Source organism: Tiliqua scincoides, chromosome 8, assembly GCF_035046505.1.
Source record: "Tiliqua scincoides isolate rTilSci1 chromosome 8, rTilSci1.hap2, whole genome shotgun sequence".
NCBI classification, from domain to species: domain Eukaryota; kingdom Metazoa; phylum Chordata; class Lepidosauria; order Squamata; family Scincidae; genus Tiliqua; species Tiliqua scincoides.
The window spans coordinates 53,144,941-53,168,141 of NC_089828.1; the positions used below are offsets into that span (position 1 = coordinate 53,144,941).

General features: G+C 48.7%; 1 protein-coding gene across 8 annotated transcripts in view; it reads right to left on the reverse strand.

Moving 5' to 3' along the window:
• Positions 1-23,201, reverse strand: part of MSI2 (musashi RNA binding protein 2) — a 474,139-nt gene that overhangs the window by 92,269 nt on the left and 358,669 nt on the right. For all 8 annotated transcript variants that reach the window (XM_066636684.1, XM_066636689.1, XM_066636688.1 and 5 more), the window contains exon 9: positions 8,811-8,925. In XM_066636684.1, coding sequence (XP_066492781.1) covers positions 8,811-8,925 — 115 coding nt within the window. The remainder of the gene's footprint in view (positions 1-8,810; positions 8,926-23,201) is intronic.

Below are 23,201 nucleotides of genomic sequence, written 5' to 3' on the forward strand. Positions count from 1 at the left end.
TCCCAATAACATACAGACTGGGGTACTATATGAATCTACCCTTGCTTAGCTTTCTGTGCTTAGAGAGGTTGGGCTAGAGGGGGCCTGAGATCTGATCCAGCAGGACTCCTTACATGCTCAGAATGTACATACTTAAAAGGGGAAAAACAGGTAAGAACAGACTTCTCCCCTTCCTTCTGGTCTGGTCCTTCCTTCTGGGCAGGAGGTCTGGTCTAGAGGGTAGAGCCTCCGTTAGCCCGAAGATAACATCAGAAGATCACCAGTTCGAGGACACCGGCAGCTCCCTGAACAGCTGAGAATGGCGAGACCTTGAAGCAGCTGACAAGCCCAGCTGAGTGATTCCACCTGCTCTGGGTGTGAGCAAGAAGCGTCTTGGCTGCACTCCATGTGAGAGATGGAGCTGCTTGTCAGCCTGCATGGGAGAACTGGAGGCCAGAGGTGAGACCAAACCAGGAAGGTTCATTCTGAAATGTTGCTGGTTCTTGAAAGAGAGAACCTCTATGATTGTAACAATCCTCTTGAGGGATTTAGAAACGCCTGCCTATGTAAACCGCCTTGAATAAAGTCAGAGGAATAATCCGATGACCAGAAAGGCGGTATATAAATACCTAGTTTTTTTTATTATTATTATTCCAACCACCTTCTTGTGTTCCGCTATGCAAAAATAACCACCAGAGGGTGTCCAGTCAGCTGCATGGGATGGTTTCTGGTGGTACCTCTGGTACAGTGGGCTCAGACTCTGCTCTCATCCTTACTCTCTCGGATGAAGCAGAGCTCTCAGGAGCGGAGGAAGCCACCCCTGTAGAAGAATGACTTTCTCTGAAGGGCACAAGCCTCTTTTATGCATGAATGCAGACCATCTAGATTGAACGTGTGGCACTCCAGCAGAGCTGTGGTCTGGCTCCCTCAGCAATATTAAAAAATCAGTCCCAGACTTCCTGGAATTAGATGCTCAAGCTAGGTAGTATTTCAGTGGGTTGAGGAATATAAATTTTACTGGCTGAGCTTTTTGTAGCCGGGGAAGGAAGGGGAACCAGAGAATTAAAAGATTATCACAGCTAAGGTGCCTGCTAGGGCATCAGGCAAAGAAAAGAGAGAATAGGCAGAAGATTCCAGACCAGCAGGGGGTGGCATTAAAAAGGCACACACTCAAAGGAGAACCCCCAGAATCCAGAATGGGGGTGCATTACTCAAAGAATGGCAGCCATCTCTCTTTGTGGGTGCCCTCTACTACTGGACAAATAAATAAAAAAGAGGCTTCCTTTTGTTGTACATACCCCCGCCCTCACTGCTGAGGCCGCCCAAAAGCCATAGTGGAAAAAAGTAGAGAGGCAGACCTCAAAAGAGTGGGAAATGAAGTGAGCATCAGTGTCTTTCCCACTTGATCAAACAACTTACACAATTCAAGAGCCTGCCCGCGCATGGCTGCAAGCTGGTCACCAAGTCTGCACCAATTCAGTACCCAAACGGGCCTTTCTGGACAGTTCATAGATGTAATACTGGAATGGAATCCATGATCTAATTCAGTGGTTCCCAAACTTTTTAGCATCAGGACCCACCTTAAAAAAAAAAAAAAAGCTTTACCAACCTCAAGCCTCAGTAGCTATAAAGGTTATTTGGCCGTAGTTCTCCCTCCCACAAGTAGCAGATTGTTTAACCTTGATGCACATAATCTAAGCTTATCGTCTAGTCCTAGTCTAATTGTCAGGTTCGTGACCCACCAAAAATTGGATTGGGACTCACTAGTGGGCCACAGACCCACAGTTTGGGAACCACTGATCTAATCTGATTCCTCCATCTGAAGCCAGAATTGCACCAACTACCTTAAGAGTTGCAGCTCACTGGTAGATTGCATATTTTGCATGCAAGCGGTCCCAGGTTGAAGCTCTGGTGTCTTAGTGCAGGGGTAGGAAAGCCACTATGTCTAAAACCTTGGGGAGTTGCTGCCAGTCACTGTAAACAACACTGGGCTAGACTGACCCATTATCTAGTTAAGAAGACCACAGCTTTGTAGGCTGATATAATCAATTTGTATTTGGGCCCCTATTAACTTCTAAGAACCCCTTGCAGGATGTGCCTCAATTCACCCTGGTCCCGCTATCTCCTGGCTTCTGCAATAGCCATGTGGTAGTTGATATTAAATAGCCTCTGGAGCACAGAGCCCTTCAACAGAGGCACATTTGCCCAATAATTAACCCAGTACTTGATATTCAATATCTCTGCTGAAAATTAGAGTTGAGGGGTGAGTTTTAATTTTCACATGGAAAACTGCATAACTGAGAGCAGAATTTTTCATCAAGTGGATATGCAACTTGTGTGCTTGTTAAAAGAACTCTGCCATTTTGCATTCAAGCCAGAGACCCAGCTTTTTGCTTAGAGGGAGCTGTGCAGGAAGTCAGAAGGGATAGTATAAGGCTCTAGGGAAGGGGCTTGTAACTTTGGAGCCTTCATTCCCTAGCTAGGGAGTGCACAAAGAGGGTTCAGAGGGTGGTCTCAGAATTAAGAAAATTTTTTGCCAGGATACACATTCTTTTAAGTTCTACTTAAAAAATCTTTAATGCAGTTTAACTAATAATAACTGAAACAAAACAAACAAAATATATCAGGGGGGCTCACATGAATAGCTTGAAATGCTCCTGGAGGTGCATGAGGTAAACAAGGTTAAGAACTTCACTCTAGGTACCTGATTTGGCCCAGAAGGAAGCTGTTTGGGGAATCTCCAAGGCCCACCTGAACTAAAGCTTGGCCAGCCTCCCTTTGTAGGCAGCAAGTGTAAGCCCTACCCAGCCCATGTCACTGTGGATAGAACAGCACTGTGCTTTTGATACAAGTTCTACGTTGTAGAATGCTCCATTTAATGGAACATACAGTACCACCATACCATGGGTTTCAATAACTTCAAAAAGGGGAGTAGACAAATTCATGGAGGAGGAGAAGTCTATCAATGGCTACTAGCCATGATATCTAAAAATAAAACTGTCCCGAGCAGAGGCTGTATCCACTGAACCCCAGCTGTGCAGAACAATTGCTGAAAAGTGCAGTTGTTTTCATGCTCTGCTTCTGGGTTTCCCAGAGGCATCCAGTTGGCCATTGTTGAAAACAGAATGCTGGACTTGACAGATCTTGGGTTTGATCCACTGGGCTCTTCTTACATTTCTTTTAATTATGATAGTTATGAACAGAACCTCCAACATCAAGAACATATATACCTTTGCTTACCAGATTGCTGGGACATATAATGAAAGAGAATTGATACTTTTATGCTCTGCTTGAGGGCTTCTTGGGGGGTACCTGTATACTATGGGAAGCACAGCGCTAGCCTAGATGGGCCTTTGGTCTGATCCAGGACAGCCCTTCTTATGCTCTTAATGATGAGTGCCTTGAGTATACGTGGGTATGTGCAACCTCCTGGTTTTAGAAGTAGGCTACCTCAGAATGTCAGGTGCAAGGGAGTGGCAGCAGGACGCAGGTTGTGTCTTGTGTGCTCCCTGAAGCATTTGGTGGGCCACTGTGAGATACAAGAAGCTAGACTAGATGGGCCTTTGGCCTGATCCAGTGCGGCTCTTCTTATGTTCTTGGAGGGGACTTATTCAGAACGGGACACTGTTAAGTCATTTCCTGAAAGAATCCTGGAAACTCATTGCTGTTTAATTCAGATTCATTTCATGAAATGATCTTTCACCGAGCAGCATTGCCAAGCTGCTGAAAACCCCATCAGCATCTGGTGAAGACTGTCTTCCAATCTGGAGACAAAGTACAACAAGCTGTCAAGGGTGTGTTTTTATTTCCTTCAACTCTTCCAGAACCAGGAATGAAATTGTGCTACTAAAGGTCTTTAGGATCCTGGCTAAATATCAGGCCACACCACAATCTCCCTATGCTAATTTTTCTTGATGAGTTAATTACACCCTTCTTCTGTTCATGGGTGGGATTTCACCGCTGTGCAGCTGACGGGTTAGGAATGGAAGATTTTGATTGCATGCTGAGAATCTGCTGACAGCCTCGACCTTGAAGCTGACTTGTTGCAGGCAACTAGGGATACGTGCACAAAATGGGCCAGACAGCCTCGGACTTATCTGCCGTAACTTGACTGTCTTGTAATGACGCCACCGCAAAAACAAACGGAGTGCTTGGGAAGGGATGGCAGGGGCCAGAGGAGAGCTGGAGCAGATAATTAAGCATCTGGCCTCCATCGTGAATCCATCACTCATTCAGAGCAAGTCAGGATGATTTTAAATCTAATAAGATCAGGTTAGGAGTCACCCTGTGAAAAACCGTGGAAGAGAACCAATTTGGATCTCTTAATGAATCCGTGCACTCTGCATGCACTAACAGGCACCTGTGTGGCAAGACGCGATTTGCCAAAACCCATCCATGTCACTTCCTTTCATCTGAGGGAGGTGTTAGCCTGCGGTTTCCATAATCAGCTCAATTTTAATGTCTAAGATAATCTTATTCCAAGAATTAAGTGCAATTGAGTCACAACCTGCCTCGTGGTGAATCCCTGCTTTCTGATTAACAATGGTGGGCCCGGGCTCTGAACACCCTTTCCCAACTCCTTGCCATCAGCGCCTGCAAAAGAAAACCACACGCGAGCCAACCTCCAGCAGGAAGAAGACTCCTTAACATCTTTGTTCGCTCTGTGTATAATCTTGAGCAAAGAGGAAACCCAGTTAGCTGCCTGCCCACCAGGCAAGGTCAGTCCAGGGATCATCGGTGGGAGGGGGCTTCCCAGATGCTGAGCCACCTTGGAAGCACTGGAGAAAGGGTTGTTTCTCCCTCCCTTATACAGTCAGAATTTGGGATCACGTAATGCAATCAACGCGCAGGAAATTCAGGGCAGGTGAAAGAAAGTTCTTTACACAACAGGAGTCCACCCCCCCCATACCTGCGGTATCACTTACCTGCAGTTCTTCGCTGCCCCCCTGCACCCATCACCTTTGTTTTTTTGTACTTTCTTTTATTTTCTTGCTTAACATAGCAACCCAATGTTGCATAAATGCAACAGGGACCAATTGTGTACACCTGTGGGCTGGGCAAAAATGAGTTAATACAGGAACGTGACATAGAGACTGGCTCCCTGTCCTGCTTCCTGTTAACATTTGGTTTGTCTCCTCCCTCTAGCACAGGGGTGCCCAAACCCCGGCCCTGGGGCCACTTGCGGCCCTCAAGGCCTCTCAATGCGGCCCTCAGGGAACCCCCAGTCTCTAATGAGCCTCTGGCCCTCCAGAGATTGTTGGAGCCCACAGTGGCCCGACGCAACTGCTCTCAGCGTAAGGGTGACTGTTTGACCTCTCGTGTGAGCTGTGGGATGAGGGCTTCCTCCACTGCTTGCTGTTTCACGTCTGTGATGCAGTAGTGGCAGCAAAGGAAAGGATGGCCTTGCTTTGTGCAAGGTCTTTTATAGGCCTTGAGCTATTGCAAGACCTTCATTCATTCATATAAGTTCATCTTCAATATATTCATTTATGTAAACTTATGTAAATTTATTCAAATTTTAAATGTAAGTTAATTATTTTTTTCCCCCGGCCCCCGACACAGTGTCAGAGAGACAATGTGGCCCTCTTGCCAAAAACTTTGGACACCCCTGCTCTAGCATACAGGCTTCCTGCCTGCATGCCACGTTTCTGTGTTAAGCAAAAAAACAAAAGTACATAAAAATGAAGGGAATGGGCATGGGTTGGGGTAGAACAATGCTTTCTATAATGCCCCCCTGTATCCATGGTTTCTATATTCACAGGTGGAGGGATGGAACAGAATCCCTCCGGATACAGGGGGACGCCTTAGACTACCATAACATGTGGCAATGGCCACTGGCTTTGATGGCCTTAGAAGAGGATTAGGCAAGTTAATGGAAGATGACAGGACACTCAGCAACCACTGGTCATGATGGTGATTGAAACTTCCAGGATCAGAGGCTGTGTGCCACTGGATGCCAGTTTTGGGGGAGCAATAGCTGCGAAGGGTTCCTGCCTTCATGCTCCACATACAGGCTTCCTGGAGGCATTGTGGAAAATAAGGTGCTACCACTTGGGTCTGATTCAGCAGAGCTATTCTTATGTTCATAATTCTGGATGACCTGCCTTGAAAGGGATGCAGCCTCAAATAAACAAGCTGAGGTTTGTAAGACTGCCTGTGCAGGGAATGGGAGGAAAGCATGTGCAATGTCTTCTGAACACCCGTAAGCGAATGGCAGGTATGGGTAACATCCACCTTGAATGTTTATCTAGAGGACGACATCTAGCCAGAGACGTAACGTAGCTGTTTTGATAGCAATCTCTTAATATTGAGAGGATTCACCGACAAGCTTTTTTACACGGTGACTCTTCAGGCAAAAACAGAGTTAGGCTTCCTGCCAAGCACCTCAACGATGAGGAGAATCCCTCCGGAAGGTATTTTTCACATTCAAGGGACCTGGAAAATCGAGCAGTCAACAGGCCTTCGATAAATGGGTCCAAGCACATTGCAAAAAGTCTGCCGAGAGCAACCAGCTGTCTAATGAGAGGCCGCTCTACCGTAACAGTTGAGTTGAGGAATATCCGAGGTTCAATCCCAGCATCTCCTACTAACAAGGATGGGGGGAAGTCTACGATAAAACCTTGGACAGCCTCTGTGAGCCAGAATAGGCAATCCTAGGTTAGATGGCCTTCTCTTTCATCTGACGCTGCTTTATCCCGAATCAGACTACTGATCCTTCTAGCACAATAATGACTGACTGGCAGTGATATTATCGCAGTGGTCCTCTTCACCATCCGCTACCTGATCCTTCTTTAAAAATGAAGCTGGGTTGCCAAAAGCTGAACTCCTAGGACCGTTACATGCAAAGCCTGTGCTCTGACCACTGAACTATGGTCAGACTCAATATGAGGCAGTTCCAGTGGTGTAGCTAGAGGGGGTGCAAGTCACTAAGTTTTGCAGGGAGCCTCACCGCAGCATGCAAGCAGCCCCTCTCCCTCCCCAGCTAATGCCTCTGTTTCGCTCCCCCCACCAGAATAATTCGGAAGGAGAGCGGCCGCTTGCACACTATACACCAAAGAACACTAGAAGAAAGAATCTTTTGAAACAGGGGAAGAGGGAAAGCCTAGGCTTGGATTCAATGTATTTCAGGGGCTCAGCTAGCTAGGACTTGCCAAGGCAAGCTCAATGATGCCATGGGAAAAGGGGAGAGGAAAATCAGCAGAACACTTTGCGGGGAGACAGTAATGGTGGTCAAGCAGCAACTTATGGCTCCAGTTGAACGCATGTGGCGGCTGCCAAAAAACAGCCATAAAGCATGCTCTGGCAGTGCGCCACCCTGATTACTGGTGGGAAGGCCAGAGTCTTCCCGCCTGTGTCAACAAACTAAAAAGGAGAATGGGCAGAACAGAGGTGGCAAAACTGGGCAAGGGGGTGCTGATGTGTACAGGATCCTCTCACATCCGGCGGCAGCCTCCATATCCCCTTTCTCTCCTTGGTTTTGAGACCATTTCACTGGTGCTGGTCTGAGGAGTTCTACTGCAGGGTGGTTTATGGATTTAAAATCCCCTTTCCTTTCCAAAGCCTCTCGCTCTACCCCCACCACCCGGATACAGCACAAGTCTTTTTGGCACAGTTGCACCAGCAAAGGGGGAGGGAGGAAGATTGGGCTGCTAGTTTGGTAGACACCCCCCGCCCCAGTATTTTACATATACCAAACAAGGCAGTTGATAGCTTATACAGGAAGAACAACTAAGCAGAAACAAATGAGAGCCAATTATAACCAAGAATGACCTGTCACACAAATAGAATTTCACCATTAGACACCATTTATCCCCTTTAATTAGTACTTTCAGGACACAATGGTCTGGACTCAAATACTGTCCTCTCTCCTTGGAACTTCTAATTATTGCTACAACCTACGCTATTATGCTTCTCCCCAAGCTTTTTCCATCTTGCGTGCCATTTAAAGTCACGGAAGATTTTTAATTATCTATGCCGAACTATCAAAGATACCTTTAAGAATCTGTGACTCAATTCTTTTTTAACAAAAAAAAAAAAAGGAGGGGAGGAAAAGATCATTTTTAACCATAATTCTATTTTTGTGAGTGCAAGTGCAACAGTCTATAGGAAACGTCCATTTAAATGCAAATTTTGATATTCCAAAGGGTGGGTGTGCCTGAGTTCATCTTTTGCATAGAAAGGATGACTGCGCCCCCCACGTCCACACCAGGCTGTACCAATCTTGTCAAATGATTCAAAAGACAGGTTGCAGGCTTTTGTCTTTGCCATCAGTCAACCCTTGAATCAGGGTTGACTCAAACCCTTGAGTCTTTGCCATTAGTCAACCCACAGCTCCCTCTGCCTCCTCCTGGACAGATGAACCTGGAACTTGGCCTATGCCATTAACTATCGGAAAGAGACCATCTGAATGACGCACCGAAACACAGTTTATTTTAGGCCAACATGTTTCAGCAGGACACTCCTGAAGCTGGATTTGTGCCGTCAGCGCCCCTGAGGAAGAGTGTCCACTCAAAACACGTTGGGCCTACGATAAACTCTATTTTAATGCAACACTGAGGTTTCTGCATCAGCTTTTATTCCATCAGTGTCCTCCTTCCTTCTTTACCAGCAGCCCCAGACCACAGTCCATGTGTCTGACAATTCCATGTGTTCCAAATATACTTTATGGCTGTGAAGGTTTTTTAATTGTTGGCCACTTTGGGAGACCAAACTTGACTGAGACGCGGAGTATAAATATAAATATAACAAGCCAACAATACCTCCGAGTTCTGAAATGCATAGGAAATAACACAGAGACATTCTTGCCAACTGCTCATCTATGTCACACTTACCCAACATTCCCATCCCTAGCATAAAAGCATCCATGGTATATGGTAATCCGCGAGCCCTTCCTCTCGTCCCTGGCGGAAACATCACTTCTTTAGGTTGTGCTTTCTTACATTCCACCTATTAAGCAGAAACATGTACAAATGAGATGCAAATGAATTCCTGTAAAATGTCAAATGCTGAACTGATCTGGTTAAGTGGGGGGTCTGGCGGTGGGGGGAAGAAGAGGAGTTATTTTTAGCACGGCTTTTCCGCAAAATGTGAACTTTAAAAATAGGCCAGCAGGGTAAAGTGATTTTCAAAGAGTAAATATGCATAACTTTGACTTCAAAAAGTGCACAGCATAACCTGGCTAAGGCAGAACGGATGAGAAGCTCTCGTTGCAAGACGTAAAAGAAGACCAGAGTGATATTAGGGCATCTCCAAGCCATCGCTCTCTTTGTGCAACGTACATGCAGCTACTGCTCTTTCTGTTTAGCAAGATAGAGGCATCTTTTTCACCAGCACTCATCTGTTGCAGGGATACTGCATTTCCCATCATTCCCAATGCTATGGTATTTATCATGTGTCACGTAATTGCCATTCCAGAGGCACCCATGACACCCTTGACGATAAGGGCTACAACACAAAGTATGATGTTTAGTGTTAAAAGTTCCCTGCATCTTAGACAAGGTCCCTGCATCTTAGAAACTCAAACGCACGAGTGCCCACGTAGCCCTATTAGAAAAACACATCATGGCCAGCCACTCTAGGAAGTAACAGCTGGAGAGGGCAATTGCTTTCATGCCCTAGGCGCAGCTGCTCGGTCACTGTGGGAAACAGGACGCTGGACTAGATGGATCTTTGGTCTGATCTAGCAGGATCCGGAGCTCAGGATCCAGTGGAGCTGAGCTCCCTCCCCCCATAACGCCCTCCCCCCACCCCTCTCCCTCCCCCCGGAATGCCTCCTCTCCACTCCCTTCCCGCCCTCCCTCTGCCTCCCCCTGCCCTGGAATGCCTCCTCCCTGCCTCCCCCCCACGCTCCCACCTACCTCTCCGCCACCTGGCAGTTCAGGCGACCACCGAGCAGATCACCGACCCTTCATTGGCACTAGACCAGTGCTGGCTGGCACTGGGCCAGCACTAAGCCTGCAAACATGTCTTACGGCACATTTGCGACAGTGCGCGCCGGCAGTAACCCGGCATTCACTGTTTAGGATTGGAAGCTCACACTGCTTAGGACTGGGCATCCAGCTCACACACACTGACCGGCAGCAGCTCTCTTGAGTCTCAGACAGAAGGGCTCTCCGAGTTTCGCATGGAGGTGTTGTCAGGGGTTGGAACCTAAAACATTCTATATGCAAAGCAGGTGCTGTGACCACTGAGCCACCTTCCCTCCTATGTTACCCTTCAAGACACTGCATCATTTACAGTTTCTTACAATAATCTTGGAAGTTGCTCTGAGTACAAGCTCATGTGGAAAAGCAGGACATATATTGTATTCGATAAATAATCCTACTGCAAGCAATCAGTAGTAACTGTCTACCAGCAAGCATTACAAAAAAAAAAAAAAGCTTCATTCAACACCGGAAAAGGTTTTGTTTCCACAGATGAAGGAATATCTTCCTGAGGATGTAACCAATAGAGTTATTCCTGCTATCTTTTTGATCCTGCTAGTTTCCAGCTAATAATAACCTTTGCATATTGCAGAAGGCCAACCATATCCAGGAGAAAATGGCAGGGCACAGAGTTTAAACCCAGAGTTATTTCTAGCCTGATTTACCGTAGGGGAGGCTGGGGAGAAAAAGGTGTTTCAGAGTGACCCAGGAATAGCAGGGGATGGGGACACACTATTCTTGGCTTTATTTCTGATTCTTGGAACGCACACCCTCGCTCAGATTAAGTGGGCTGCTTTATGCCTTCACTTGTAAGAACCAAGACCAGCCCTACTGTGGAATCAGACAAAGGGGCACCCAGCCCAGCACCCTGGAAAGCCCCCAAGCAGGAAGACCACAGCCCTGGCTCTGACACCGCCTCTGACACAGAGTTCTAATTCTTAATATGGCAAACTTAAGAAGAGCCCTAAGATCTATCTAGACTACTGATTCCAACAATGGCCACCCAGATGCCTTGGGAAAGCCAATACGCAGACAGAAAGGCAAAGGTCAATGACTCAACTCAGGGATTGCTGAGGCTGCCTGAGTGAAAGGCTTCTTTAGTCCACACTGACTCTACAATGGGCAGAATCCATGTGCAGGGCAAGTCTGTGTGTTACACTTTCTTCTTTCCCCTCCTCCAAGAAGCTCAAGATGGACCACATGATTCTTTCCTCCTGCTTATCCTCACAACAACTTTGTGAGATAGGTTACACAGAGAGAGGACGACTGACCCACAGTCAGCCAGTGAGCTTCATGGCAGTCAGCATTTGAAACCCCCCTCCCCCCGTCTTAAGTGTGGTCTGGAAGTTGAGCTGTCACCCTGTCAGAAGAAGCTAAGCCTGATCAGCCTTGGATGGGAGACTGGAAGTCACTGATGGAGCTCGCAGGGGAATGTGAGGAGTGTGAAAGGTGGAAGAGACAGCTGACGAGAGATGGACGGAGAACCTGCCAAGGTGAGATTTGTTCCTGACTATGAAAGCTTGTGCAAGAGTGCAAGAGTGCCGCTGATGATCACACTTTGTGATGACCACAAAGGGAAACATCTTGAGGGTTCTATGAATTTATCTCATAGACAGAACAATATAGGTCAGCCCTCATTATCCACAAGGATTCCATTCTTGGAACCCCTGCTGATACAAAAATCCATGAATGTTTGAAATCTGCGGATTTCGGGGCCACTTGGACCCTCCAAACCCAACCAGAGCTGGGTTCCAGTTGGATCCGGAGGCCCTTCTGAGGGCATGGTTTTCGGTCCTCAGAAGGGCCTCCAGATGCAACTGGGGCACAGCTCCAGTCGGGTTTGGAGGGCTACAGGTCGCCCAACCTACAGTTCCGGAAGCTGTGGGTATTCAAAACCACGGGTACCAAACCTGTGGATAATGATAATGCCAACCTGTACTTGTAAAATTTGCATTTGAAAAAATGGGGTTTACGATCAGCCTGTCAATGTAAATCACCTTGAGTCTTCAGAAAGGCAGTATTTAAACACAATCAATCAGTCAATCTTACCCACTGCATTATTTTGCTAATGGGGTGAATGGCACCTATTCCTCTACACAGAAGGAAGTTGACAGGTGTACTTGGAGGGGGGGGCTATAACTGCTCCCTGCCGTGATGACCCCAGAACCATGAAAATTCAACTTATCTTCATAGTCCCAATCCCTTCAACTGCAGAGCCACATTCTGGGTTCAGTTTTTTGGTCACATGGCAACGTGACAAGAGTGTGGCCACCTGGCTTTTATATTAAGCAGTCTCTGTCGCAGGGCAAATGCATTTAACTTCACTGAGGCCTCAGCGCAGCAAGCCGTCCCCCACCCCGGATATTGGCTGTGTTCCGAGTATTGCACATGGGAAGCACTGCTTGCGTGAACTCTGCCACTGGGAGCGAGGAAGGAAAGGTGGGCGTTCTTTGAAGGTGCCAAACAGGTAATTACATGAGGCAGAGCTGGGAAGGTAGGATAATGCCGCTAACTGGCTCAATGTCTAATAGTCCTATCGGTAACAGTGTATCCATTGTCTTATGGTAACCAGCTGCCTGTTCCTAGGCAACCCGATCAGTGAAAATTTCAGGTTTGTACAATTTTCATTTAGGTAACGTAAAGGTTAACTGACTGTAAATGGGAGTATTTTAAACAAAACCACCCACTCTCCTCTACCCCCCCCCACACACACTCTACTGCAAAACTGAGCAGCATATCTTATTTATTCAGCTTGCAATATTTCACAGAGCAAAACCGCTTCCGTGCTGCCAACAAACTTGTCAAAACACTGGCTTCTCGCACACCAACCTGCCAGAACCCTTGGCATGTTGGAACGAAACACCTCTCAGCGTCACTGATGGCCATGTTCTGCTGAGGAGACACAGGTGAGGATGACTATTTTTGGTGGGGAGAAAGCAAACCGGGAGAGAAAAAGGGAGCCGGCGGGAGAAGAGAGCTGCGTGACTAAAGGCCAAATGAGACACGCCGACAGCACAGCCATGTGCAGATGGGGCTGCAGCTCAGTGCAAGAGTCCCTGCTTGGCATGCAGAAGGTCTCGGGTTCAATCCCTGTTTGAGTTTCCGGGTATGGCTGAGAAAAACCTCCCTGAAGCTCGGGAGAGAGGCTACCTGTCAGTGAAGACAATAATAAAGGCCCAATGGCCGGACTCAGCACAAGGTAACTTCATGTGCTCATAAGCAGGTCTGCCACCCAAGAAGTGGCAAGGGTTGGGAAGTTAAAGTGCAGTGTGAGTGGATGAAAGAGGGGAGGTGACCCTTCTCTCTCCCCCAAAAGCCACTTTTTAAAAACCGCTTCCTCCATTGGGCCTACAGGATGAGAAGTAACTTCACCCACAGCCTGGCACGTCTGCAAGGATCCGCACCGTGTCATACACAAGGATGATGGAGATGAAAATAATGCATTTTTTAATGGAAAAGATGAGTGATCATGACGATAGAGGAGATTCAAGGGGGGAAAGGCAATCTCAAGTACTTCCCAGGTTGTGAAGAAGTCTACCATCAAGGAAGCCCCACAGGGCTCAACCCCCTCCCCCCAACACTGTTGTTATCCCAGGCAAGAAGAGGCAGCTGGTCAGGCCCCCATACGTGGCTGGCGGGCTCAGTTCGGCTTGGAAAAATCAAACTGTGCAGATGGAGGACACTGGAGGCAGGATCTTGAATGAGGGCTTCCAGCAGCCAGGGCAAGGTGTCTTCCCTTCTTTGCACCAGTGGGCAGCATTCACACAGATAAGAGTTCTTGGTCTGGGTTTTGCTGCACTAAAACCAGAGCACTACCATAGTACCAGTCAGAGGACTACCACTTTGAACTTGGGCACTGGCCTGACCTGATACACAGCTGCCTCTCACCCCAGACCCTGTCTGCCAGCTCTGGAAAGTGACTTGTACCCCATTACTCATCTCTGGCACGGAAGCCTGAAACATAGGCTCCATGCTGATCACATAAATCTATGAGCCTAGGAAATTCTACTGCACAAGCCTCGTTGAAATGAATGGGAATGTCACCAAGAACAGTAATGGGGCCTTGTAACCCACAGACTCACAAAAACAAGTGTTTTTCACAACTTGTGGGGACTCGAGTCACATGTGTCAAAGACTTGGGCACTGACTTGGGGGTAGGGAGTTTTACCCTAAAAGAGTAAAGACTTATACAGACTCAAGTCACTTGTTATTTTGGGTCAAAGACTCAGTGAGTCTGCTCTGTGTGTGTGCGTGTTTTTTTTTTGTTTTTTTTAAGGGTTTCTGCATCATTCTGAAAGACCTCATGGGTGCTCCAGAAGCCAACATCCAAACAAGCGCAAGCAACTTGGTGGGAGGTGGGTAGGCTGGCTCCAGGAGGAGAGGGCTGGGGGGTGGAGGAGAGGAAGGAAGTTGCATAAAGCTGTGGGGAGGAACAGTCAAAGAAGACGGGACAGCCAGGACATGGGGGGGATGGGCTGTCTTGTTAAGGGCCCATCTAATTCAGCATTTCCAGCAGTGGACAGCTAGATGGTCCCAGGAAGTCTACAAAAGAGCCTGAAAGAAACAGACCTTCCCTGTTTATCTCCTGCTGCAACTGGCTTTCATAGGTACAGTGCCTTTGAGCACAGACGTTCCATCACAGTCAACAGCAATTGACACACCCCATTCTCCCAAGACAGAATGACTTACACAGCCACAGTTTGGGGCAGTGGATACAGCACAAGCCTTTGGGAGACTCAGGTTCAAAGCCACACTCAGCCACAAAACTCACTCTCAGATGCTAACCTACTTTACGGGGTCACTGTGAACACAAAAGGAGGGGGACCATTTATGCTGGTCTGAGTTCCTCAAAAGGAGAACGGACTAAATGAATAAAAAGCACCAGAGCCAAGCTACTTAGAAATGCACCCTAACTCCTGGCTGTTGGTGTTCTGTCTGGAGACCAGAAGTAACCCTCCCCCCCAACTTTGGGAGCATGACTATAGGAAGCTGCCTAAATCAGACCATTGGTCCACCAGGCTCAGAACTGTCTGCACTGATGGGCAGAAGCTTACCAGGGCCTGAGACAGGGGTTTTTTCCCACTTCTTCCTGGGGATGCTAAAGTTTGAGCCTGGGACCTTCTGCATGCAAAGCAGGTGCACTTTGCGGGTGTTTCTGTTTCTGTAGCTTCAAGCAACATAAATATACAACCTCACCTACCTAGATGGACAATTAAAGGGAAAATGAAGTTTAGGATTAGGACCATTAAAACAATAAGCCAGGCAATTAGTTTCTGCAACCACAAAAATTAGTTGCTGCTGGTATCGGAAAGACCAGCTTAATTTACAATGTTCACAGCACACAAAGGCACAGTGGGAAAGCAAGCGTGCTCAAGAAGTGGTTTTAGGACTGGGCTTAAGAAATAAAAAAATTAATATGCTGGGAAACCTACTGTATCCTACTGGTTAAAACGAGAACACAGGGGTGGTGGGCCAAGAAGGGTTCCCAACCCTTCTTGGTGGGGGGAAGACATGGATCAAAAGACACAGAAGTCAGGCGGTAAGGCCGCCAAAAGGCCTATTCCAGTGCAGCCACCCCATCCCCCCTCCTTCCTCGGATGAGGAGGATTGGATGGTGGGGTTTCATGCCTTTATGGTCTGTTACGAAGCCAGACAAAAAGAAAAAGCACTCAGGAAAGCTGGCCAGGGCGATGGGGGCTCAAGTTCCAGTCTGGCCCCTGGTCCTCGCAGGTCCGCCAGAAAAAATAAAGGCAAATTGATGGGTGCCTCCCCCCCCAGCAGGTCACCACCTCAGCTGGTGCGCTGGTCACTGCCGAGGAGGGTGACCCACAAGAGGACAGCTCCCCTGAAGTTGAGGCAGACAGCCCACTTAAGAAACCAAGACCGCAGGCCTATAGAGGCAGCGGGGAGCAAGGTGAGCCAGTGTTTGACTTTCACCAGAACCTGTAACCAGTTTGGGATGAGCTGGAGAGCCAAAGCTGGCCTTCTGGCCGGGCTGTCCCAGAGCAACCCTGGTCCCCTTGGGGCCCCCCTACTTTCCGGCATGGTCCTAGCTATCCACAGTACCCTTGGGCATTAGGCTGGGCATATCCATACACCAAGGCTAGACCCAAGGCGGGGAGGACCCTCCACCTTATTGGCAGTACCCAGCTGTGCGTGAGCCTGATTTTGAACAGCAGGATGTGGATTGGGGGGTTGATTCTCTGGGCCTTGTAGAGGAGAAAGAAAAGCCTAAGATTTCATATAGCACTATAGCCATCCCTTTGGGTTCGCACCTCGCCTTGGCAGTTAAGGAGAAGATATGGTAAGGTGACTTTATAGATATGTTCATCCTTTTACAAATTGAGCCAGCGCCTACCCCCAAAGTGGGTGATCCCGTGCGAGATGTTGAAACCGTTAGGCAAAGAAAAATTGACAAAAATTGGACTAATTGGCTCAACAGTTTCATCATATATGCCAAAGTCACTGTCCAGATGTACCCTAAGAAGGCAGGGAAACTCTTTAAATACTTGGACATTGTTCATCGCGCTTTTCGTGACCATGCTGGGGCGGCTTGGTTGGCCTAGGACCATCATTTCCGTATCAGGGCTTCACATGACCCAGCTCTCGATTGGACTATACCCCAGTGGGAACTCTGGGTGCAGTTGGTTCCTCCTGCCAGGGCCACGCTTGGTGATAGGGCAGACAGTGGGCATTTAATTGCGCGTAACAGAATGGAGCAGCATAAAGCACGAGGCGGTGCGCAGTGGGTTCAAAACCAGTGCGCGTGCTTCAAGTTCACCGCCCCTGGGAAATGTAATAGGCAGGGCTGCCCCTATTCCCATGGCGGTGGCTTGTGCGGAGCGAAGCACCCAGTCGCGAAATGCCCCAGGCTCAGTGGTCCCTGGTCGGGTTTGCGACCCTTCACCCAGGGTGGGAGGATGTCCGGCAGTGGATCCCCATCAGGTGTTAATAAACGGCCCAACACCAATTAAGATCTTTTCCTTAGGCTACTGGCTGCAATTTTATGATGATCAACCTGCAGCTCAATTGCTGTTGGAAGGTTTTAAGTTTGGATTTAGGATTCCTGCGCCGCCGCCGGCCAGCCGCACGTTTGCTTATAACCTCTGGTCAGTTAGAGGCACGGAGGATGTGGTGAGGCGTAAAATAGCCAAGGACGTTGAGGCAGGCAGAGTAGTTGGACCATTTGCTCGCCTCCTTTAAGTAACCTGCAGGTGTCACCTTTGGGACTGGTACCCAAAAAAGCCCCGGGTCAATTCAGGCTGATTCACCACCTGTCTTTTCCAGAAGGTGCTTCTGTAAATGACAGGATACCCGCCCACCTGTATTCAGTCAGAAACACTTCCTTAGATGAGGCTGTTAGCCACCTCAGGAGGTGTGGCCCTGGGGCTTTGATGGCCAAGGCAGATATTGAATCTGCATTCAGGCTTCTGCCTGTGCATCCTCAGGATTTTTGCCAGTTGGGTTTTCATTTTGAAGGGGGTTATTACGTGGATCGGGTGCTACCGATGGGATGTTCAATTTCCTGTATGGTTTTTGAGGTGTTTAGTTCATTTTTGGAATGGACTGTATGCTTCAATCCACTGCCCACTATCTCGATGATTTCCTTTTTATGGGGCCCCTATTGACTGGTGACTGCGCTCGGCTTTTGGGCGATTTCACTGTTCTGTGTGGGCAACTCGGTGTCCCTTTGGCGCATGACAAGACGGAGGGTCCGGTCAATAAGCTCACCTTTTTAGGTATTGAGTTAGACTTGGTGGCATAGACCAGTCGCCTGCCCAGGGATAAATTGGACAAATTGACTGGGATGTTAACTAGTGCCCTGGGGTCCTGTAAGTTAACGTTAAAAGAACTGCAAAGGCAGGTTGGGCACCTTAATTTCGCCTGCAAGGTCATTGCCCCTGGTAGGGCTTTTGTCAGGCGACTATGCGATGCTATGGTTGGGCTTCATCGCCCGTCCCACAGACTTCGGGTGTCATCGGGTATGAGGGAAGATTTGAAACTCTGGCTGGAATTCTTGAAGGACTTCAACGAGATCTCATTTTGGAGATCTTCGCAGTTAATTGAAGCTGAACTCCAAGTTCAATCGGATACTGCGGGAGGTGTGGGATTTGGAGTGTTCTTTAGAGGGGGTTGGTGCGCAGCTCCTTGGCTGCAGGTTCGGGTTCAGGAAGGGATCACCAGGGATTTGACCTTTTTAGAACTCTTTCCAATTGTTGTGGCAGTCCACTTATGGGCAGGGGAGTTTGCCAACTCTTCTGTTCGCTTTTGGTGCGATAATCAGGCTGTAGTCCACATAATTAACATGCAGACCTCCAAATCCCCCTGGATTATGAATTTGGTTAGAGTCTTTGTTAAGCAGTGCCTTGCTATCAACACTGTTTTTTCAGCTAGACACGTCCCTGGGATTGAAAATAGCATAGCCGATGCTCTCTCTCTCGATTCCAGGAGGAGCGTTTCCGGCAGCTAGCTCCCGAGGCCAGGCAGGATCCCGAGCCCATGCCCCAATGGCTGTGGGACCTTGGTACGACGAGGCCCAGGAAGCCATCTGGGCATCATTGGCTTCATCTACCCGAGCCAGCTACATGAGTAAGCTCTGTGAGTTTTGTGATTTCTGTAGGTTAACTTTGGTGCCAGTTCAGGGACCATTCACGCCACATACTCTTATGCAGTTCCTTTTGGGACTACGTGATAGGGGGATATCCTGCAAGTCTATGTCCATTTATCTGGCTGCCATTTCTTTTCAGTCAAGGGCCTGGGGAATTCAGGACTTCACCAAAGAGTTCAGGGTGCAGAAAATGGTGGCAGGGCTAAAAAGGAGATTCCCAGCAGGGCCAGATAAGCATCAACCTATTACACCTACTATTTTGCATGGGTTGAGTATGGAGTTTCGTGGCATGTGTTCCTCAGCCTTTGAGTCTCTGTTGTTTAGAACAGTGACTCTTGTAATGTTTTATGGGGCTTTTCGCCCGGGTGAGGTGTTGGTTAGGTCAAAGCTTGTCTCCCCTGACAGAGTACTTCAATGGGGTGACTTTGTTTTGGAACATGGGATTTTGTCCCTTCATTTGAGGGTGTCCAAGACGGACCAGAAGGGGCGTGGGCAGTGGATTCAGCTTAAATGGGCTCCTAAGTGGTACCTTTGCCCTGTATCCACCATGGAACAGTATTCCTTGTTGGCTCCTCCAGGAGCGGGCCCGCTATTTTGACATTTGGATCACCCCCCCCACACACACACACACGATTTATCAGTTTCAGGCCATTTTTAAAAGGGCATTGGCTCACTTGGGTTTGAGGCCAGAACTATACGGGCTTCGTTCGTTTAGAACTGGGGCAGCAGCAGCAGCAGCAGCTCGCATTGGTTTTTCGCCCCAGGACATCAAGCGTATCAGCAGATGGTGCTCTGGTGCGTTTAAATACTACGTTAGTTAATGCTAGGCCTGTTAACATAGGCCGTGACTCCCTGGGTGAGCCTGGCGGTAGTTATTCCGCAGCTGCATTTACCCCAAGGTGCTGCGCCACGTTGGCGTGATGCGTAGGTGCCATTTTGGTCTATAAGGACCCTTGTTGATCAGGCTCTGGCCTGGATCGTGTCTGCCCCCAGTCCTGTTTCGGACGGGGCGATGTGTTTGTGATGACCAGGTTTCTGGACACGCAAGTGTTTGCCCAGGCCCATCTGGGTGGGGCAATGTGTATTCCTCACAAGGTTGAGGGAACTTGTTATACCATGAGCTGTTCTAAGGCGGTGTTAAGGGAGTTCGCCTCACGATGTGCTTTTCTCTCAACAGGTCTGCGAGGAAGGTGCCCAGCCAGGGTCCTGATCTGCGGACATTCCATAGTCTTTTTGGGCCCAGAAGCACCCCATGTCATCCGGTTTCGGCTCTCAGCTGGAGCCGCATTGATTGGCTGGCCAAGAGGGGTATGCGTTGGAGTCAGTTTTTCCCAACCTTCCTGGAATTTATTGCACTCAACCCCCTGCCCCAGGTAATCGTCGTCCACTTAGGCGAAAATGACTTGGGCCACAGGACGTCTATGTCCTTGAGGCTCCAGGCCCGCAGGGATTTTACAGTGCTCGTTAGTCCATTCCCTGGGATTACTATCCTGTGGTCTGATATGCTGCCTAGGAGGGTTTGGAGGTGGGCGCGCAGCATTAGAAGAATAGACGTTGCCCGCAAAAGAGTCAATGCTTACCTGGGCAGGGTCGTCACGGAGCTTGGGGGAGCAGCTGTCCATCATCCTGGAATTTGTTTTGGGCAGCCTGCTCTTTACCATGGCGATGGAGTGCATCTTTCCCCTATGGGTTATGGCCTCTTTTTAACAGACTTGCAACAGGGCTTGAGAACCGTTTTGGGTGAAGGGAAGGTCAAGCGCTAGGCTGACCTCCCCTTGTGGCGGTAGAAGTGCGGGGCGGGTAGGCAGAAGACCTTCACGGTCTCCAATCCAAGTCAGCATGGACAGGGGGTGAACCAGAACCGCTCCCATGATGCCTGACCGGCTTGAGGAGGCAGGCTGGCTAGCCCCTTGTCCAAACTTGGGGGCCTTGCAGGGGTGACCTGAAGGCATAGCAGTTTGGCTGACTTACGCTCTTCAGGCAATGTTGAAAGGCGGGCTTAATAACAATTGAGTTAAGCCTGGAGTTGAGTGGACGTCCTATGAGAATGGGGGACGAAGACAGCTAGGACCGTTTCCCCCATGCAGAACCCTGCACTTGGGATGGGTTTTGGTTACCCCTTTTGCTGCCCTGTTGCAATGTTTTGTATTCAATAAAGTGGCCCATTTTTAATTCCATACCTGTTGTCGGCTGTATTTATTTGGGGAGTGCATGGTAATAGACTCAGCTGTTGCAAAAAACACAGAACTGCAAACCACGGGGTGGGCTGGCTGGCTGAAGCAAGCCAGCTGTCCTGCGCCATCCACCAAGCCTCTCTGCGCTCTGCAAGTCTGAGCCTGGACGGATCACATTTAAGGACAGTTCATGATTAAACACTTTTTTCCCCGTACGCAGATTTCAAAGCACTTTAATAATTCATGGGCGTGCATTATTAGCAGGGCTTTTAATCTCATGGAGGAAATGAGACAGGAAGTGACTTGCCCGGGTGGCAGGACTGAAAATCTAGCTTCCACAGCTTAACACAGCTTAAGACTTTTCTGCAAAGTCACTGTCTATGGAGTCGTGCCATTGGTTCATTTAGCCAAGTACCGTGTGCACTGCCAGGCAACAGCTCAACCAGGTTTCCGGCAGAGTCTTTCCCAACCCTGCCTGAGGATGCCGAGAATTGAACGTAAGATTTTTGGCAGGCAAAACATGTGCTTTGTCACCGAGTTAGAAGTACTTCTAACAAACAAAGCAAGCTGCTCTCTACTGAGACAAACCACTAGTTTATTTCGGTCAGCATGTCCACAGAGGCTGGCAGCAGCTTCCCACAGCCTGAGACAGAAGTCTTTCCCAGCAATACCTGAAGATGCTGGGGACTGAATAGGTACTTTGTGCATACAAGCAGGTTCTCTACTACTGAGCTCTGCCCCTCCCATAGTTATTTCTTCCCCTGGGTAATAACAGGCCCCATATGTGGTGCTTGGGTTCTTCAGAATCAGTTCTTGCTCACATTGCGGCCCACCTAGAAGAGGCTGCGGAAGTTTCCAGAAGTGACCTGGAAACGTTATGTGACTTCTGAGACACGTGACGTTCTGTGTCTCACCAGCAGAGAAAGTCTTGACACGTCCCTGATTGAATATACTCTAACAGTTCACAGAAGAAAACAGGGCCTCACTTGCAGCGCTGTACATGGGAAGGTGATCACGTTCCTTGCAGTGAGCACCTGCCACCAGCTGGTCTCCCCCTTAGCTATCATCCCCTGCTTGCTGTATGGAAACACCTACATAACACACTTGCAGACTCATCTCAATACAGAACCAAAATACTTGTCATACGAGGCAATGTCAGCTGATAACCTAAAACAGGCAAATGGAAACAAAAATACAGCAGGAGAGCCTACTGCCACTAAAGATACCCCCCCCCAATTGATGAGCTACTGTCCACCTAGTACAGGGCTCCCAGGTCCCCTGCAACCTAGCACTGCCAAGAAACAAGGGCAGAATTAAGGCCTAGACCAGTGGCATAGCTAGAGGGGGTGCAAAGCACCAAGTTTTGCAGGGAGACTCACCGCAGCCTGCAAACGGCCCCTCCCCTTCGGAGCCATTCCAGGCTGCGGGATCAACATGGAGCTGAACGCCTGTCTCCGAAGAGGAGAGGGAGGGGCTGCCCGCACATTCCAGTGCTTCAATCATCTTCCCACTGGAGGGTGTCAGGTGCTTACATTACCCTACATATGGCTACTCTGAAGTCCCACTGTGTTCAATGGGACTTACTCTAGGAAAGTGTGTAAAAGATGGTTGCCGGGGCAGAGAAAGTGAGGAGGCAGCAGCAATGGCACCTTTCCTACCCTCCATCCTCCATCCACTCTTAACTGTTTGCCCCCCCTCCTCCCCCATTCCAACTGGGGGATATCCCCAGATATCCATTCTGCAATATCTATGAAAGAATTCTGTTATGGTTCTCCAATGCACGCCTACTCAGAAGTAAGTCCCACTGGCTTCAGCGGGGCATATTTCCGTGAACGTCTGTATAGGATTGCAGCCTTTGCCATGTAGTACTGCAGTGCAAAGGACAGCAAGGCAGGGAAGGATAATGAAAAGGAAGTATCTTTGCTTGTCGGAGCGTGGGTGTGAATGGGTATATGGGTGATGGGAGGGTGCTGGATAGGGAGCATGATCCTGTGCCCACTGTCCTGGAAGACCCAAGGGGTGGCCAGCAGCTTGCTAGTGTGCAAGCAGCTCAGCCCTGTGCACACTGGCACAGAAAACAAACAGCATGTGAATCCTGCTGTCGCTGGAGAGAGAAGGACATTTACTGGTAAATGGAACGCTTACGCTTACCAGAGGAGCGAGCTCAGCTTTTGCCTCGAAGCAAGCTCTTGGTTGCCACGGACGTGTGGCTGCAAGTCCCATGTGAGTCGAAACCCACAGGTGCATTTTCTCACTGAACAACTGCACTATGGTTTGGTCTTGGAGAGAAAACGCACACCTCTCCCTAGTTATGCCGCCTTCTGCCAGGCTTGATCGACTTCTTTTTAGCCCCTCTACAGAGTTATTTCATAGGAAGAGTCTGTGACACACGCAAAAGACGTGTGCGGTTGCTATATCTGAAATCTCAGTTTTTGTAGGAAGCTTATTTTAGGACGGTGGTTTTGTTTTCTTTAATGCCTGTTGAGAAATGTTTTGCTCCCACACAAACAGAGGGTT